General features: G+C 40.9%; 1 protein-coding gene across 4 annotated transcripts in view; it reads left to right on the forward strand.

Annotated features, from left to right (window-relative positions):
* LOC109473748 (junctophilin-1-like) overlaps window positions 1-17,562 on the forward strand; it is a 55,146-nt gene extending 37,584 nt beyond the window's left edge. Inside the window, exons 3-9 of one of the 4 annotated variants that reach the window (XM_019773761.1) lie at window positions 66-184; window positions 8,835-9,031; window positions 9,344-9,556; window positions 10,771-11,088; window positions 11,474-11,566; window positions 12,249-12,533; window positions 15,740-17,562. In XM_019773761.1, coding sequence (XP_019629320.1) covers window positions 66-184; window positions 8,835-9,031; window positions 9,344-9,556; window positions 10,771-11,088; window positions 11,474-11,566; window positions 12,249-12,533; window positions 15,740-15,820 — 1,306 coding nt within the window. In that variant the 3' untranslated portion in view covers window positions 15,821-17,562. Of the gene's footprint in view, window positions 1-65; window positions 185-8,834; window positions 9,032-9,343; window positions 9,557-10,770; window positions 11,089-11,473; window positions 11,567-12,248; window positions 12,546-15,739 lie in introns of all 4 variants that reach the window. The other 3 variants (XM_019773760.1, XM_019773763.1, XM_019773762.1) reach the window with 3 other exon arrangements.
* Window positions 17,563-20,130: the final 2,568 nt, after the last annotated feature.

A 20,130-nucleotide genomic window follows, 5' to 3' on the forward strand; every position in this document is an offset into this window, starting at 1 on the left:
GACCTTTCTCGGAGTCTGGATGTAATTTTTCACCGGGAGTTAATAAAACATGTTCTTCCTTCCAGAACTGCCCACGCGAGGGCAAAGGCCGAACAAGCAGACATTGCCAGACAACACGCAAGAGAAGAATCAGACATTGCACGATTAGTCGCTCGGCAACTGTCTCCAACCTTCCACCAACCAGGTAAGAGCAGTTACTAATTACATCACCCTCAACATGGCCGTAGCCAGGAATTTGAATGGGGGGGGGGGGTTCTTCCCACTGCTTGAGGGACCAGTGAGTGCAAGGTTCCTGGGGGTTCGGGGGCATGCTCCCCAGGGAAATTTTGAAAAATTAACCTTCTGAAATGGAATTTCCAGCAATTTTTAGAGGATTTCAAAGAAAAAATCAGAGGTAACTTTTTTCAATGACAAAGTGAGCAGTTTTCCTACTATTCCTGCCTTGCTGGTGACACGAATCAGTCCATCTTTTAAAGAAAAATCTTGGACCTCTGGATAAAAAGTGGACCAAAAAGTGGACCTTCAGCCTTGTGGGGGGGGGGTCATCAAAACCCTCCAAACCCCCCCTGCTCAAATACCCATATAGTTTCCTATAATAAAGTATATGATGGACGTTCAGTTTGTTTGTTACTATACAAGACCCTCAAATCAAACGCGTCAGTAGTAGTTTGTCTGAATGATCAGCAGAACCCATAGTGAACAAAGGTTGAATTGGCACTATTTGTGTTGCAATGTTAATTTTGCATCGATAACACTAAAACTAAAGCTGGATTTACTAAAGAAGTGCATCCGAACTTTATATTTGCCAGGCCTCTCCAAAGCCAGTATTAAAGCATGAACCATTGTTAGCTTGCTCGCAGGCCTTCTAATTAACTCTTAAACAGTGCTGGGTCCACATTTCTGAACAAAAATAGAAACTTGAGTTACCACAGCTAACTTCACACCTACTTGTGAGTCAACCAGGCACTTTTGATGTATCTCCAACAAAGCAACCATTGCCAACATCACAGAAGTCTCAGCCTGGTCAGTATTATCATTGATGGGCCGACTAGAAAAGATCACACATAGTTTATCAATGCATGTCATAATACTTATTGTTGTTTACAATCTCGGTATTTTATTTTCATATTTTTCATGTTTATGTGAGACTTGTATAATATCCTTTAGGTAAAGAAATCATCACACACCAAGATTACTGTGGAAAGCATTTCTCACAACAAGAGTTCCAAGATCTCATACCTCCACCAAATATGGGCTTGATATGTAAATGTCAATTTCTGCAATTATGCAAATGACCTCAACATTAACATAATAGATGCATCATGTCCCAAGTATGAAATTCCAATCATTTACTACTAAGGAGTCATAGAATTTTCAGATTAATTATGCAAATTAGGTCCGTATTTGCATAATTACCTAAACAAGAAACCTCTACAATTATACATTCTGCTTATTAGGACTGTCTGCAAACTGTTGGCAAACTATCCTTGCAGCAGTTTGCCAATCATAAAATTGGGCACACTTGTTCTTCCATATTCACAATGGCAGATCTTGCCAGAAAAACATACCTGCAACTCTGGCAGGAAATGAACCATCAGTTATCACAAGCAGGTCTGACAAGAAGGGAGGGCATGATGGTAACAAATTGGGAAGGGAAGGAGGTTGATGGAACAGATACGCACAGCTACTTCATGAAAACTCCGAGCAGGAAATTCTCTTTCCCATTAAAATGCACAGGGTTGACTGACCTGAACTGCAACTTAGATTTTGTATGCAACCTGAAGACAGTATGCTTAAAAAAATCAATTGTTGCCAAATACTTGGATAGAAATCATTGTGATCTGTAACTCTTGAAGGGTGTAAATGTAGGATTACTTTGGGATTAGAGCTCAAAGTATATTTTTTTCTGTTACTTGCAATTTCTAATTTGTAATTTCTGCATTACATTTTCTGCAATCTAGTAAATTTTAAGTGGGTTTTTCAAACCCTCTGGAGTGTTTATGCGAAAGGAAAGGTATAAATCGTTTTCTGTGTAAGATAGTGGTTCTACATATTGTACAGTACGCATATTATTCAAAACGGTGGCGAATATGTCATGCGCATCCTGCAATACCGTTCCCGGAACATGCAGCATTATGGACGGCATTTATCTAGCAGCCCCATGGGTCTCCGCAACACGGAATTCTGGACATAAATTACGTTCTTGCCGTCCCTTTCGGCAGTTGGGTAATGGAATTATTCAGCATCAGAAAATTGATCAGTAAGGCCACATCAATTTAATTTCTTGGTTAACGGATTCGCCCGCTTCATTTTCTTCTGATTTGCAAATAAAAATAAAAATTCAGAATCAACTGCAAAATGCTCATATTTTGCCCTGAACAGTTGAAAACAGTCCTTTTCTTCCTAGTTGTTACAGTTATTCCAGTTATTTCAATGCAATGGTATCGTTAAAAGTTCAAAATTCATTGTTTAAATTTTGAACCAGCCTGGTGTGTTGATTTCATGGCTCCTATCGTACCATTTTGGGCCATAATACGATGCCTAGGCCTGTTTTTATTTTTATTTTTTCTTTCGCCTGCCCGCTCGATTAGTTTTCTAGAAAAATCCGTTAACCAAGAAATTAAATTGGTGTGGCCTAAAGAAAGGAATCATTCCAGGTGGTCCCCTTACATAAGGCTGAACAGACTTTTGATGTGGGGAAGAGAGAGTATTTTATAACCTTCTATACTTTGATCCAAGGAAGTGGGTTGTATATATGTGCAACGAAACATAATTATCTATATTATGTCCATTTCTCTTTCCCAAAAGGCAGTGAATTTAGGCCACTTCACGATAAATTAATTACAGCGACACCAACATCAATGGGTTCTATACTAAATTCAATGTACATGGATTGAAAAACAATTATTCGTACTAACGTTACAGACAATGTCCTTTCGTGAAATCTAGCAGTACATGTGTAGGCCATTTTGTAGTAAAAAATGTATCATAGCAACAAACATCCATACACTGTCACCTCTAATAGAATTATTTACCTCCCTGGCTAGTCAAAATTAGATTTACGTGTAAAAGGGCACAACATGCTACCAACATTGGGTCCTAGGATGACCACATATGCTGCAATAAAAAAAGATATGCTTTTCCATAAATGTTAGTTAGTAACGTAATAAGGAAGGTACTAAAAAGGAAGGTGACAAGATACCACATAAAGATACAAATTTATACAATAACCTTACTGCGCCAAAATTTTATTTTCAGTTCTATATAAAAGATAATGCTCAAATTGAGAATTAACCTTTGTAGTATATTCCAATATCTTCATATTCCAGCACTAATTTGGTTCACTTTATCTAAAGTATCCCATTAGCACCAGTACACAACCTGTCTGTTTTACAGAAGATCTTTCAGTGAAAGAGAGAAACCTTATCAAAAAGTTAATGAATTGGGAAGTATTTAGGACGACGGCATATGCTGTCCATATTGTCTTATTGATTACAATTGTATGTTTGGTGACAATCGATCATTGTCTGGATGAAATGAGAGCTGAAATCATCCTTTTCATGTTTATTTTAGGCCGCACAAATCTAACTTGCTGGTTCTCGGATTTTTTTAGAAAAAATATGAAGCGACAGGGCAAAAAAAAAAAAAATGGTGTAGGCATCCTATTATAGACCCAAATGCTAAGATAGGAGCCATGCAGTCAACACAAAAGGCTGAGTTAATATTTAACCAATGAATTTTGAACTTTAAATCGAACCACTGCATTGATAGATGGGAAAACTTTTTTAACATCTAGGAAGAAAAGGACTTTCCTCAACTGTTGGGGGCAAAATATGAGCATCTTTGAGTTGATTCAGAACCAGAATCTTTTCTTTTTGCAAATCAGAAAAAAATAAAGAGGCGAATCCGAGAACCAACAAATTAAATTGGTGTGGCCATAACATTTCTATACATGGTGAAAAATCAGAATTCCATGCAGGTGCAGTACGTTCTGCCAACATGCTGCTAAACCATGTCCTTACTGCCATATTGAAGTAGAATTACTGATGCCCATGATGACAGGGATTACCGGATGATGACGATACGATGCCACTTGATGAAGTCACTCTCTTTAATGGCTGGGATAGAAAAATTGTGATGCAGTCAACATCTCAACTTCCTTTCATACATATTAACTGCAAGTTGTCACCGCAGATCAACACGTACACACCAGGACATGAAGATTAATGGGATAGGGATGACATTAGGGTTGACTTTTGCACACGCTGAATGAAATTGTGTTGTCAGTGGTTGGCAGATAGTGGAGGTGAAGAGAAGTGTGAGAGGCAGGGTTGAGTGAAATTAGCTTCGCTGTAAGACTGCAACAGAATACCAAGTGTCGTTCATTCAAGATTTCGTTTGATGTTATACGCAGTTTTTAAAAAGGGAGGGTCAATATTCATTTGCTCTTTAACCCTTTTTGTCCCTGGACCAGTCATTTAGGCCACACCAATTCATTTTGTTGGTTCTCGGATATTTTTAGTTCAAAAGATAGCAAGCGGACATCATAAAATGAGAGGGCTAGGAAGAAAACTAGAATATGACTGTATTTACTACAAAACACTGAGTCCACCGAGTCATCAACCTGGTCCTCAGACTTTGCTTTCATAAGGTTTTTCCAGTTAACCATATTAAAAAAAAATCCGAGAACCAACAAATCAAATTGGTGTGGCCTTAGCTCTATAGCATCTGTTAACCCTGATACTACCATTTTTGACGTATCACACTGACACTAGGTAAAAAGCAAATGCAGAACATTTCTTAACTGTTAGTTCAAGAAACAAGAAAAGCAAATAGTCAAAATCCAGCCTTTTCTACCAATAAATTAGCAACTGTAGTGATTCAGAAGTCTGTTAATGAAATTTTGACATAATAGCAACTTGTTAATTAAAACTTCCATAATGTCAGGCAGGCAAAACTTAAGCGGTTTCACTAGGTAAAAAGCAAATGCTGAACATTTCTTAACTGTCAGTTCAAGAAACAAGAAAAGCAAATAGACAAAATCCAGCCTTTTCTACCAATGCAGTAGCGATTCAGTCTGTTATTAAAATGAAATTTTGACATAATAGCAACTTGTTAATTAAAACTTCCATAATGTCAACAAGGCAAAACTTAATCGGTTTCACTAACTAAAAAGCAAATGCTGAACATTTCTTAACTGTCAGTGCAAGAAACAAGAAAAGCAAATAGACAAAATCCAGCCTTTTCTACCAATAAATTAGCAGTAGCGATTCAGAAGTCTGTTAATGAAATTTTGACATAATAGCAACTTGTTAATTAAAACTTCCATAATGTCAAGCAGGCAAAACTTAATCGCTTCCCTTCCACGCTCTTTTGGCACAGGTTTTAATACGGAGGCAATCAGAGGAGATTTGGGATGCCTCGGTGAGCAACTTAATTGCTGCTCCGGCGTGTCTGATCTCTTTTTTTCTCTGACTCAGAGTTTCTCAGCGACAGCATTTGCAAGTTGCAATGTGTATTCTGAGATAAAGGGAAACGTTGTCTATCTCTGTTTGCAGACAGTACTACAAATGTAGCAGGGTTGTGGATGATCTTTGTCTTGATTTCTTGCTGAACTGCATTTGTTGATGTCATTTAGTGCTGCAGTCACCTGATAATGATAGAGTGAGGAGTCTTAAATGTGATACTCTAAATTCATCTATTTTCACTGGAACTTTTAAATTTGAAAATTTCTCAGTTGAAGGGAAAAGGAGGCTTTAATTGTTTTGTTTTAAGGCCACACCAATTTGATTTGTTGGTTCTCAAAGGTTGCAACAAAGAAAAGATTCTAGTTCTGAATGAACTCAAAAGTGCTCATATTTTATCTGCAACAGTTGAGGAAAGTCATTTCCTTCCCAGTTGTTACAGGTTTTCCAGCTTTGTGCTAATTTCATGGGCTCCTATCGTAGCATTTGGGGCTATAAAGGATGCCTAGACCTGTTTTTTTTTTCATCGCTTCATATTTTTTCTGAAAAAATCTGAGAACCAACAAATTAAATTGGTGTGGCCTAAAAAGTGTGAGAACGTCTGGGTAGAGGGAAATATTACTGCATTGGAAGGGAGGAAAGATATCCAGCCGGCCTCTGTAATGAGAGCTGTCAGCTTTACTTGGATGTTTTGGTATTCCCAGTACCGGCAGGACTCTGACGTCAAGACGAAATGTTTGCTACAAGGAACGGAATCCTCTTGATACCTCCTCCCCTTTGCCTCCCTGCATCTCTGCATGCTAATTCAACCTTTAGTATGTGGGGCTGATACCCACCGAGACTGCACCCATTACAGCAAGCCATAAATAACAGACCTGGGCTGCAGGCTGCCTGGATTCCTTATGCTTTAATCTCGCAGCCCGCTTATTTTTTTCCCTAATTACCACAATTTTTGCTGTACAGCCCTCCTACTGGCTGCTCATTTTGCCAGTTTCTCCAGTAATCTGCATGTAAGATTGAGCCGAGAGCTGTAGTTTCAACCTCTGTGAGGAAACCTTCCTCTAAAATGAACTTTCCTCTGAAATTTCATCAGAAGTGAAACACTCGAAGGAAAAAGAAGCCTTCAAGCTTGCACCAGGGGCTACAGTTATCTGTATGTTCATGTAGGATCATTCTAGAGCAGTGGAGGGTAATATTTTCGTCTTCTCTTTCTCAGTGATGAGGAAATAGTCCTTCCCAGACTAACTAAGCTGGCTTTATATACGAGACATTTGCCAGGGGAGTTTGGCCGCCCTGAAAAGAAACTACCTCCCCGCGGCCGGACTCCCTTGGCCAATTTTACTCTCTTTTTTGCCAAATTCTACGATTCGTATTCCCGTAGAAAGGCCTGGTGGAGGCTAAAGAGGAAACATCTCTCTATCTGGAAGGGACTAAAAAAAAGGAAAATATGGTTCCTCTACCTCGCTATAGACAATCGTCTTCAACTAGATTGTTTGATCAACATTCCTTATCCAATAAAGAGGTTGGCGGCATTTGATGCTCATTAGACACCGCTGCGACGGCTCTCATTAAAAACCGGTTTGTCTGGATGCTCATTTAGTCTTTGGGCATAGACTCAACACCAGCAACAGGTGATGGTGTAGCATCGCTGGGATTGAGACACTGCATTGCAAAGTAGTCCCACAGAAGCAGAGGGAGGATGGAAGGAGGCCTAACTGGGAGTTACCGAAAATGAACATCCATGCAGTCGCAAACAGCTCATGTTATTAGCTTCAGCATGATTTACATGTATGTAACATGCACAATGCGTTGCTGTGTGTGTGCTTGGGGCCCAGCATGATAAAGTTGTTTTTTTTGTACCTTTGGGCTAGATACTGTAATTCACTTTATGTTCATGGTAGCAAAAGTTCACGGTCTGAGAAAATGGACATGTTCACAGAACTAACGTTATATATTCACGGTGGCGACAGGTGCAGGAAAAAGAAAGTCCAGGAATTATTTGTTAACTGTAATGATAAGTTCATGGTACAGAAGTGACAGTGAAAACAGTGAACATAATAGTACAGTGAAAAAAAAATCAGGAATTACAGTAGCTCATGTTATTAGCTTCAGCATGATGTATGCAACATGCACAATGTGTTGATGTGCTTGGGGGCCAACATGATAAAGCTGTTTTTTGTTAAACCTTTGTACTAGAAAATTGAATAACAGTGTGGTCACACTCATCGTATGTCATCGTACAATTTTGATGTCATGGGATTTTTAAGCAGACTGTGAAAGAACAAACCACCGCTGAGGATTTCAGACACAGCAGTTTTCCATAGCAAGATAGCTGAAATTTGCACAACAGATGCCAAGAATAAATTCAGTTTGCAATTGCACAACGATTGCACAACAATTGCACAATGTATGGAAAGAATCAAGAGAAGGTTGAATAGTACATGCTATGAATAGTACATGCTAAAATCAATTACGTTACACCTAAACTATGTTAAATTATGGGTGTCAACGATTACTGCTTTGCAAAAATGCTACAACAAACAAAAGCTAACTACACGTAAAAACAATGAAATGTTAGACACAGTCTATCATATGTAAGTGTTCTGATGTCTGTAGACGTGAAACCCGAGACCAAAAAGCCAGAATAATCCTACCTAGGACACATCTGTGTTAAAGCTGCTTGATCCTACAGAGTCCTAAATGGAACATTCTATTGGAGCTTTATGGCCCATGTTTGAATTGGTTTCTGAGCAGTTAAGAACTTTGAAGGTTAAAAGGTGCGATAGTTGATAAGATTTCACTGTTTGACATTTTCCCTCCACTCTGCCGATAATTCCACATGCTTTATATGGAAGCTCTTTATAGATAAGACGGATGTGTCGGGGGCAGTGGAAAACTAGGATTAGGTACACCAGGGGTGTCACTGTCTTTCTGTCAATGGACAGGATTTTCCTGTTTGGGATAATGATTTTTTTTTTATATTCCAACATTTCATGACTAGACATGGTCACAGCACACTCAAGTTATATCAACTTATTTTATGCTGCCACCAACGCAGGGGACGAATACAGGACAAGACAATACATGGAAAAGATGTGTAAAGTGCCTTTCCCAAGGGCACAAGATCGGTGGCATGTCATGACTCGAACCCAGGACCTCTTGGTTCTGAGTCGAGCACGCTGCCGCTATGCAATACCACCCCATAATTTCAACCATTCTGTCTTCATTGATGGACAATCAACAATACATGACATTCAACCATTCTCCACCTTCTGCCTTACAGACTTAAACAGCTCAAAAAGAGACTAAAAGGTTCTACAGCGATCTTGATCGTGACATTAAAGTGTTTTTTGATTCCCCTCTCTGCAGGTCTAGAGTACATAAAGAACAGGGAAGAAGCGGCGGCCAAGGCAGAGGCTGCTGAAACAGCTGAGATGGCCCTCGCTCAAGCCGCCTCTCCCGCCCAGGCCAGCCCGCGCCCCAGCGCAAGACTCGTCACTCCCGACATGGCCAGAAAAGCCGGAGCGACAGACGACCATCCGCTCGATCAGAAAGGAAACAAGAAGGTAGGAGGGCGGGAAGAAGCCCAAACCTGATCAGCCTGATACTCTAACATGGTTCAGGAGTCTTCCTCTTTCTGAAATCTTCACATTTAGCCAGTGTAGCACTCTGGGTGGGTGGGGATACCCTATGGGACAATCAACTAACCTGTAAAGAGTACAAAATATTGTAGGGAATTGATGGTACATAAAGCTGTGCAGTGGGGGGGTTGGGATTGAAGGCCCCACAGGTGTGGTTCCTGTGCCCGATGTGTCCCTCACATCAGGCGGTGCTCACCTCTCTACCTATCTATCTATCTATCTATCTGTCCACCAAAGGAGCAGGATTCAGAGCAGACCACCCCCAAGAGGAAGTTCAGCATGAAAGCCGTGCAGGATTGGCTCGGTTCCTCCTTCAAGAAGGAGGAAAAGCCTCCCCCTCCTCCCCAGCCCGAGACAGTGGAGGCCATGGCCACGGCCATGGATGTGGGGATATCAGCCGGGCGGCCTGACGTGTATGAGAACATAGGCACCAACTTGGAAGCCCCGAAGGTACCTTTGCAAACGAGGCACCGCACAAATATGGCCACCAAAAAATTAAGATCCACACCCTTAAGTTGGCACTGGCACCCAGACTGGGCCCCGCCCATACGAACCCATGGATTGGCTTTGGGAATGGCAGTAGGTGTAAGGAAACTGGACTGTCTTGAGTTCAGGATGTCTTGAGTGGTTTCTATGGATGAAAACAATTTCACATGCGTGCCTTTTAACTTAATGTTCAATATCAAAAGAAGCCCTATTTTTCAAACTCCATACCACTATGCAGCTGATTTCACTCAGTCTGTAAACTACATTTTGTACAAAAATCTTACTTTCATGTATAGTGCGATTGTAACTTTTATGTATAGTGAGATTGTATGCTCTTATAGATTTGTTTCAAAAAGGGGAAAAGCATTTTCTTATACCATATCAACTGGAAGACATAACATGTCATCCATGATAACTACTCAAGACTCCCTACGCACCAGTTAAGACATGCCCGCCTCTAATCACTTAGGTAGACAGCACTTCTAACCCCCAAGCTTTTCTCTCTTCAAAATACATTCCATTCTCATGTTACCATTACATGTACATGTTATAGGGCTGAAATACAATCTGCATACGCCTGTCAGTACAGGTAAAATTGGAGTTGTGCAGGTATATTCTATGATGTTTACCTACACCCATTTATATTCGTTGTACTGATTGTTACCACTTCGAAAATGTCAAACAAAGAATTGAAAATAATGGTTTCCAGTTTCCAGTAAAACCTCCCATAGATGGCAAAATCTGTGCTGCAAAATGAAGAAAACATTGCCATCAGGCATCTTCAAGCGTCAACCTTCATGTTACGTGGCCAAAGTTTTTCTCATACAACATTGCAAGGTTGCCAACATGCAATTCTGTATATGCTATGGGTTTTAGGTCTGGACTTACGAGTCCGGAACTGAACCTAAACCTCTGGACTTGAATCCGGACCTGAACCTAAATGTGGGTTTAGGTACACAGCTCTAATCAATACACAATGAATCCACTTTTCCGAGAAAGTGCTGCAATTGAAATTCGACTGGTGTAGGTAAGTTTTCATGCTATCTGTACCAGTGCACATATGCAGAAAAACGTATTTCCAGCCCTGACGTTGCTTCCAGTGATCCACTTGCTTGCCCTCTGTTCTAACTGCACGTTACGTGCCTGTGTTTGTCTCTCCCCTTGTTTTCTGCCCAAAGGTCCCTCCCAAATTCAAGTATCTCTTTGGCGACGAAGGCGAGTTTTACGAAGACGAGGGTTACGACGAGTACGGCCCTGCCGCCGACACCACCCCGGATTCAGGGATCGGTTTCGAATCAGAGTCCACGCTACGACACAGGAGGAGATCCCCACACACATGTGCATTAGACGTCTTCGAGCCAACGGTAGAGGAGGCAGCGCCAGTAGGAAAGGACGAATATCTGGAGAAGGAAGGAGAGCTGTACTTGGAGGAGGTGCCACCCGGAGAAGAAGGATATCCCGAGGAGGAATATACAGCTGAAGATCAATACTTGGAGGTAATTAGGAATCAATATGCTACAAAATGTAGTATCTGATATCCATATCAGATATACATATCAGATACTAAGGACATGACAGAAAACCAGCATTTAATGCTAACCCTAATTAGAGATAAAGGTATGTCTATGATTTGTGCATATTTTATTATGTTTTATGTTTTTTTAGATTCTTGCATGAAGAAATGTTTATTTTTCACACTCTCATGCAATAAAGGACTGCTTTGTTTAAGGCATACTAAACCTGTGCATTACAACATTTTGCTGATACCCATGATTTAACAAATTCCATATTAATTCATTATTTGCATTCCGCCATAGTGTCGAGCCTTTTACTCAAACCGACTTTCATTTTTCTTTTCTTTGTATCATTGTGTGTTTGCAGTGTCTTTCTGATTTCTCCCCTGAACTTCCCTCCAAACCTCCCACCCCTGTTAACCACCGCATCTGTTTAAATGTACAAAAGCTTAAGAAGAAGGTGAAAACACTATAACCACTCTTGCACTTTGTTTCGAAAGTTAAGAAAATAGTCTGTAGATTTTGCCACAGTGCAAAAATTTATGGTGTTTTTTGTTGTGACAGTGCCATGTAGTCTTATGTTGTGTGTAAATTTGATCATAAAAGGCATTGTCTTGAGTGCGAAATTGTTGCTCTCCTTGACAATTCCCTGTAAAGTATAAGAAGGATCTTTATCAACAACCATTAGGCTTTTTCATCATGTACATCTGACACTGCAGTTACTGTCTCACCTTCTTCAGGGCAACAATGACCGATTCTGATCTGTACTGCATTAGGCATCGCTGAAGAAGATGACAGATGGTCATGGAAACAAATTGGGTGTAGAAACCTAGCCTCCTTCACAGACTTGTTGGGCATTGGCGTTATTGTAATTTTTTTCTGTGAGCGACGCGAGTAATATGCCGCGGAGGGACGATCGATTTTGCTGCCGAGGGAGTTTTTGCTGTGGAGAGAAGGTTTTGCCCAACAAGTCTGCGAAGGAGGCTAGTATAAGCCCATGCACTGGTTGTTGAATAAAGAACCTTGTTCTGCAGTCTCTTGCCAACCTGTTGACATTATTCACAGGATTCGTTGTAGTGTTGTGCAGACGATTGTTGTCCTCCGTTGTGTTGTGAGCATGTGAGGTGTTCTGTGTCCTACAGGAGTACCCGGAGGATTACATCGACACCCCACTGGAGGAGGCAGAGGCAGTGGCAGCGGCAGCCCCGATGAGTATGATACACACGGTGGAGGCGCTAGAACCCGTAACACCGCCGCCCGTAGCAGAACCGGAGCCCAAACCAGTGCCCGAGCCCGAGCCTGCACCAGCAGCAGCGCCCGTCGAGCCCCTGGCTCCGAATGGGAAGCCGATCGCTGCCGCCGCCGCCGCCCCAACCGAACAGAACGTCGTGGATACAACATGGAAACCAGCGTCAGAGATTATGATGGTAAAGGAGGTGGTGAGTTATTCTATAGAAATGGTTAAAAGTGTCGCCATGTTTGTTTTGTCCCCACCCCGCTTCTAATGCCCCTTGATTCCAGGCCCAGGAATAACCTTTGCTTAGCACAAGACCATAGGTTTTATTTGGCAGTACAATAAAAAAATAAATATTGTAATGTTCAGAAAAACAGGACTTGGGAACACATTACATCACGTGGAAGCATCAGGCAGTTTAGACTTAAATGGTGGAGGATTATGACACCTAAACATATTCAAACAATGGATTTACAGAGTTGATAGTTTTATTTGGCAGTACAATAAAAAATGAACTGCAATGTTAAGAAAAACTAAGGACATGGGGACACAACGATGCATCACGTGCAAGCGTCAGGCGGTTTAGACTAAAATGGTGGAGGATTATGATATATACCTAAACATATTTGAACGATGGATTTACAGAGTTGATGGTTGTTGACACGTTTTACCCATAAATTCTCTTAAATAGAAATAATTCATAAAGCAGAAAACAATTTTACTTTCATTTCACAGTCCAACATCAAAATTTTGGACTACTGTCAGGTCTGGATTGCCAAATGGTTAAAAAGAGAGCTCAACTCATAACTGTCTTATTTTAGCACACCTGAAGAAACTGTCATTCAATGTTCTGCTTCTATACTGGCTAGATGCCACAACATACCTACATGTTGTATAACTTGGCCTCTGTTATATGCTTAGTAATGCTTCTATGGGAAACAGATTGCCAGGCTATTAAGCATACCTAAACATTGATTATATGACAGTATTATAGACTAAATCATGCCTGCAGGCATGACAAATGATAGTAAGAACTTCATATTTCTGTTAAGTAAATGACCCTATGAAGAATGTACTGAAGCTGTGCTGTATATCATATTGTCCAGTCCGAGGTCTAAAGACCCTGTGGATGTACCAGCCACAAAATATCCTAGGAAAATTTTCACGTATTAAACTAAGAATGAAAGAAGAATGAAAAGAAAGTGGAGAGGATTTGAAGACCAAATTTAACAGTCATGTGTAAACAGACAATTTAGCAAACAGATTGTTAAAACATCATGGGTTTTGTTTAATGCCTCAGCTGGGCCATGAATAAGTGGCATACCATCTCCCCATGCCTTCTATTTTTGTACCTCCCCAAGCATTGGTCTCTCACTGAGTAGCTCTCTTGTGTCTTATCTGTAATCCCTGCTGTTGTTTGTGTTGCAGAAAAGCCATATTTCACTCCAAGTGTGCATCCTTCCTTACTGTAGATTGCATACCTTGGTTAATGGTTATGATTTGTGTCTCCCTTCCCAGTGTTGAGTCAGCTGTTTGCGAATGTTGTATTATGTTTCTTCTGTGTGGGTTAGCCAGGGCTCGGCCTGAATTCTAAAACTGGGACATGAATACCTAGGAACAGACCTCTGAAACAGACACATTACGATGGTTCAAACAGTTGCCACACTGGCTTAAAAAGCTAAGCTGTGTCCCATTTGCATATTAGCTATTTAGGAGCGTGATTGATGTAGAAGACATCCTGTAACCCCTCTTTGGCTGCTATTTCGGGAATGATAAATTTTGCCTTAAAAAACACAAGCTTGGTGCTGCCAAATGCTGATGGAGGGATTAGGAATTGCGACACTCGTCTGTGGCATCCCGTGAAATGTCATCATTAAGTCAAAAATATAATTCGACAAACACTTTGAGAGGAAAGTTCTGGATGTGGGGTAGGACTGAGCAGATATCGCGTGCATACTTGTGTCGTTGACACGGAGAAAAACAACGTCCAAGAAACTAGCGGGCCGCGATGGCGATGGGATATTCCATTTCCTCGGTTTGAATGGCAGCCACAACTGAGGAATGCCGGCTGATACAGTGAGAAGCGGTCCCACACAATGTGGCACAAGAGTAACAATAGCAGCATGCCAGCACCGATATAAACTGGTATGCAGACACGGCAAACCTCGGGACGGCTAAAATTACCCTCTCCAAGTTTTGGTCTAGCCAGCAGCTTTGGGCAGAAATGCGACATTTTAATCCATATGGAGGTATTCAAGGGTTAAGGAAGGATGGCACAACGGTGCCCCAACGGGGTCAGTCCGGTTTCCCCACTCTGTTGATGATAAGCAGTTTGCTCTATCTTTACTGAGTGCACAAGTTACATACTCACGGCTGCCACGGCCAAATATAGATCACAAAGTAATGAAGTGGCACTGAGTGTCAGCAATACTGACGCTCTACCAGATGGCAAGCTGCAGCTTTTCTCCTTTAAGGGACGTCCAGGTCTGAGGGAAGGATTGTAGGAGAGGGTCAGTGCCTAAATACATAACAAACGACACAAAGCAGATTGGGGAAAAATTACACAAAACATTTCATCGACTAAACAAGTAGCAAAAGGCTGACAGTAAAGAATTCTTAAATCATGATAAACAGAAAAAAATGTACTACGAAATATTTGGTCAACATTCCTACAAATGTAGCAAAAACGTGCATCAAACATTATGGCATCCCTGAATGTCATCGTAGAAATATTCCAGTATTGGTAAACCATTATGGTGATTAGTTCTTAATCCAGTTCAGATATAATTCTTATCTTGCTTAAGTAGAGGGCTGGTAAAACCTGTTTTTACCGAAATGACTTGTGAATTGGGGTGAACCAAGTCATGCAAGGCAATCTTTTTCTTTCTGTTCCTAATGTCCCTGCAAAAAACTTCAGCTCACATCAACCCTAGACTTTGTTGGAGCTCCGTATCTTGAATCATAGTGTCAGACACTAATGTTTTGGCCTCTTCATGCTTAACACCATTTCTTGTAGTACGTAGCAGCTTTGCTTTGTGTTTCTTGGAAAGGGGTGGTACACACAAACTGGCATCTTATCTCCAAGCAGATTCTGTGGGGTAAGTGGAGTCTATATTGGCCTCTTGTATCCATCGTGGGGTGGCCAATGGATACGTATCGAGGTGTCCAGTCTTGTTAGCTTTAGTCCGCTCCCCGCCAACATTGTCAGGGAGCGGATCTTGGGGAGCGTACTAAAGCTAACAAGGCTAGACACCAGGCTAATGGATACAGGCAGTCATTACCCGGTATAGACTTACCTTGCTCCACAGAATCTGCTTGGAGGTTACATCTGAGCATCATCCAAAAACCAACTCTCCAACTTGTCTCACCGAGTGATTTTCCGTTGCTCCCTCCTTGCAGAATCCGACAGCCCACATCATCATCCTGGTGATACTGTTGAACATCGGCTTTGCAGTGCTGTTCTGCCACTTCCTGACGTGAAGACGTCCGAACGACGCGGAGGGACGACTCGGGTGTGACCAATGGCGACGTGTCAGGGTGGGGTGTACCGGCTCCCAGCAAGAGGGCCCGATGCCATGCTCGCATGGGAAAACATGACCGCTCTTCACTATCTGTGCTTGAACCATCAAGATCCACCCCATCACCTGTGACAGCACTGCCTGCATCGGGCCCTGTTTATTTTTCTTGTGTATGCATTTACAAGAGGAAAAAGAAAGAAAAGACCGCAGGTTCGAATCACGTCAGAAAAACAAAATCATGCTCTGCATCCATACTTTTTATATAAGAACTAAGAAGACATGTATATTCATAAAAAATTCTCATGCTCTGCCTTGTAATTTCTCAAACACGACAGATGAAGAAGACTCTACATTCGTTCTTGGAAATAAACAGACTACAAATCTACATGTGTAAGTTTTTATTGCTACTTTGTGAGCCTGTCGATGATAATATTGGCATCATCTCCCACCTGTCCATCATGTTTAAGAGACTTTAAGGCCATGTTGCCTGTTTGGAGAGTGGAAATAAGAAAGAATTGGATTGTGGGATTTGTGGAGGGTTCTGGGTAACCGAGACCTTTGACCCAGATGGCCTGTTGTGTTGAACTCTGGGAAGGGAAAAAACGTAGCCATTTGTAGTCAGAATAATAGTTAGACATATATGAATGAATAGAACGGTGACAATGGAAAAAAATTGAAATAAAAATGAAAACCGAAAGGTTTGCCAAGAAAACATAGTTTTGGGAGAAAAAGAGTGAGAAAAGGAAATATTTTTCTGGCCACAATTCAGATTCAGACCTAGTCTTTGCCAGTGATTCTAACTTGCATGTTGAGTGTTTTTGAATGGAGAGCTGCCCGCCCTGTGGATTGCAGCTAGACTTGTTGCCAAAACCTTAGTGTAAGCAATGGCAATCCTTTTCTTGTAAATTCATTGTTTGCTGCATCACAGGAAAGTGTCAAGAAGGAATGTGCTTTGAATCTTGCACATTTGTACAGTATATTCAATGAATTTGTGAATGGATTTCTTTGTTACGTTTTTATACTTGTGGTCCAAATGTAGTCATATCATGTGCGAAAGCAAAAAAACTCTCTGCCTAGAATGTAGTTGGACTGCAGAGTTGTACTACTATACGTGTTGTCATGCCTCTACCATGTGCTTATTCTGATGTACGTTTATTTGACACCCTTCTTCCACGCATATGTACCTACCTTATACAGCTGTGCATGTGTGTCTTAGTTTTGTCGAGAGAGAAAATAAAAAACGTGCACACTCACTCACTTTGCTGAACCCTTGTAATCTGGAACACCTGTATTGTTGTGAGGGTACTTGTAATGCTTGTCACAGTCAGCTATCAAACATGACTGGATGATGAACAACGTTGTTAAGTGAGACAAAAATCAATCGAGACAGCATCAAGTCCCCCCTCCCCCTCCCTCGAGTGCTGGTTTTCTGTATTTACCATGTGCAATGTTTTCTGACCTTATAGACTTTTCAATCAATGATCCAAGATAGGAGATGTATCCATAGTGGTGTGTTTTCATGTTGATGAGCAGCCTAGATTTACAAACCAGTAGAGGTGTCGAGACAAAAAATCTTTTCAAATGGGAACTTTTCATACAGTACAATAAGCTGATTTTCCAGTTAAAGGCATATTTTATATGTCTTTAGTGTATGGAATTCTAGTCTCCATGTAAATAAAGGTTATGCAGGTGCAGTTTACATGAGATCTGGCTCCTGGTTATTCTTTGCCTATTTATTGGATAGAGTTATTTGCAATCAGTAATTTTCACACTACAATGTAGTACAGGAAGCGAAAGAAACCCAAATCAGGTTAAGCTCCTCTAACCTATATCTCTGACATACACTGTACAAGAAGTATAGAATTCGTCCACAGGATGCACATTTGAAAGGAAAGTGCTGGTAGCCATTGGAAACCAACATACCCACACAAAGAAAGATCATGAAAATCCTGGCAATCTAAAAAAATTTGGTCCCTAAAATAAAAGGATGGGTAAATAGTTTTTCATAGCACGTCGGCAGAATGTACTGTGCATGCACAAAACCCACAGTTTTTGTTGGATGTTTGGTCAACATTGCTTCAGAATTTTGCCTGTTGCAGAGTATATCTTTAAATTTCCAACACAACTGGAAACTACACACGGGATGTTAACCTTATATGCAGGAATACGACTTTATATGAGAAGTTGTGCCGAATAGCTATGCGTAATACATTACGGGTTCCACGCAGGTGCAGTACGTTCTGCCGACGTACTGTTTTTCATATACAAGGGTGATTCCAACCCAAAACATGAGCAAAAAGGGCTTGACTTGTAACCTAACCTGTATTTATACGAAGAAAATGCTAAAAATATGTTGATGATGTCAATCAAGAGATGAAAGGGTAAGTAATATAAAATTAATGAGACAAAATCAGGCTCCAGTGATAATAATACTTGAGTTCCCTGTTCTTGATTTATTGCACAAACTGGTCAAGGCCAAATTCCAAGAGTTTGCCAGATATAGATTTGAAGACCAAGTTATCATATCGTGTGAACAAATGGACATTCTTTTGGTGGCAAGAATAGTATTTCAGTCAGCTTTTAAATTAAAGATTTAAAACCATGATTTGAGGCAACATATTGCAATGCTACATCCTACCCTTGTCACTTCACATTCAATTTATGAGCTCCAATAACTTATATCAAGGCATGTCAGTGTAAATCACAAGGATGTAGTTCCTTCTACCTTGGGAAATCATTATTGCTATTATAAAAGTCACACTCATAAAGACGTTTTATCCTAAGCTGATTGGATTCTCCACATCTTCATTTTGTGTTCTTTTTCCTGGAAATACTGGGTCAAATAAAACCATAATTCTTGCACTAGGGGCCTGACCAGTGGAAGGGCTGCAGATCAGATGTCTGATTTAGTACAGGCTATAGTGTGCCAGTGATTCCAATCACTATCCAATCTAACAGCTCTCACAATAAAAGCAACAGTCTCCATCTATCAATGTCCTCCTTCCTGGCTCTCATCTTCGGTTGTTTTGGCTTGCTCCTCGTGGAACAACTTGGCCATCTGGAAAGCAATCTTCTTCAGGGCCTTTTCAGAGAATGACTGAGTCTCCTCCTCGGCACTTTTCCTGGCTAGATCCATCCAGTGGTCCTTAGTTCTACTGAAGAAGTCTGCTACATTCTCGCTGGCAAGTACACTTGGATGGTCCTGTTTTGTTTCCAAGCCTCCTTCATCAGAATCTATGCATAACACAGTGGATGTCATGCAATCTGCCTAACTCTATGACCACAACATTTTATTGAACACAAAATGTCTTACTCTGAGGGTACATAATAAGGTGCAATGTACATGGCTTTTATGCCCGTTGCAATTGTTGCAAATAAAAAAATTTAGAGGCCAAAAATTTAGAGGACATTTGTGGACATTGAGTTTCACAGTTATTTATAGTCCATATCTTCGAAAATAAATACCATAGAAATACATTTGCTGTGTCTGAAATCAATAACACAATGCAATGAAAGACCCCTAATTATAAGGTACTGCTTGAATCCCGAGTCTAGCAAGGGTTTATGATGACAATACCGAGCAACTTTGCGAGTCTACAAAATAACATCATGAATATGTGAAGAAAACCCCTTCCATGCAGTGGAACCAAACTGCCTAACTCATGGAGCACCACCATGTGACTGCCATGCAAACTGCAACTACTTGAAAGTTGAAACCCTAGTCATTCTCCTACCTTTTCAAGCAATTATACCTCATCAATCATTCTTGTTTTTGCCTTCTGGCTAGATTGTTTTCAGGAAACAAGTATGTTGTTACTCCGTGAAGGAGGTCAGGACCTCCGGACGGAGTGTTGTAATCGGCTGATTTTTCATGTTCGCAGTCAAAACACTGGGTTCTCTTTGTGTAATCGGCACGCAATTTTATACGCCGTCTGCGGGCATGCCCGTGTTGATGCACGAATGTGTATTTTTGCCGTTGCTGCTTTCTCGGTCAATGTAATATTGCAGACGCACCCCTACAATTACGAGGCGAATTGGAATGGTCCAGAAAAACGCGTTGTTTGGAATAGCAGTGGGGGGGTAAAAGTTCATGCAGATACGGGGTGGTTTTGATAAGTGGTTCCAGATGTTTTTGCCCATGGTTAAGAGATGCCAAGTTTTTTGGAAGATGTTCGCAGCCAAAACGCATTCTTCCGTACGTCGCATTTCTGTGTAATTTCGCATGTGGTGTTGCATTATGTCCGGGATGATGCACGTCTTTTTATTTTTACC

This window comes from Branchiostoma belcheri, unplaced genomic scaffold (assembly GCF_001625305.1).
Source record: "Branchiostoma belcheri isolate BF01 breed outbred unplaced genomic scaffold, Haploidv18h27 scaffold3, whole genome shotgun sequence".
Classification (NCBI taxonomy): Eukaryota; Metazoa; Chordata; class Leptocardii; order Amphioxiformes; family Branchiostomatidae; genus Branchiostoma; species Branchiostoma belcheri.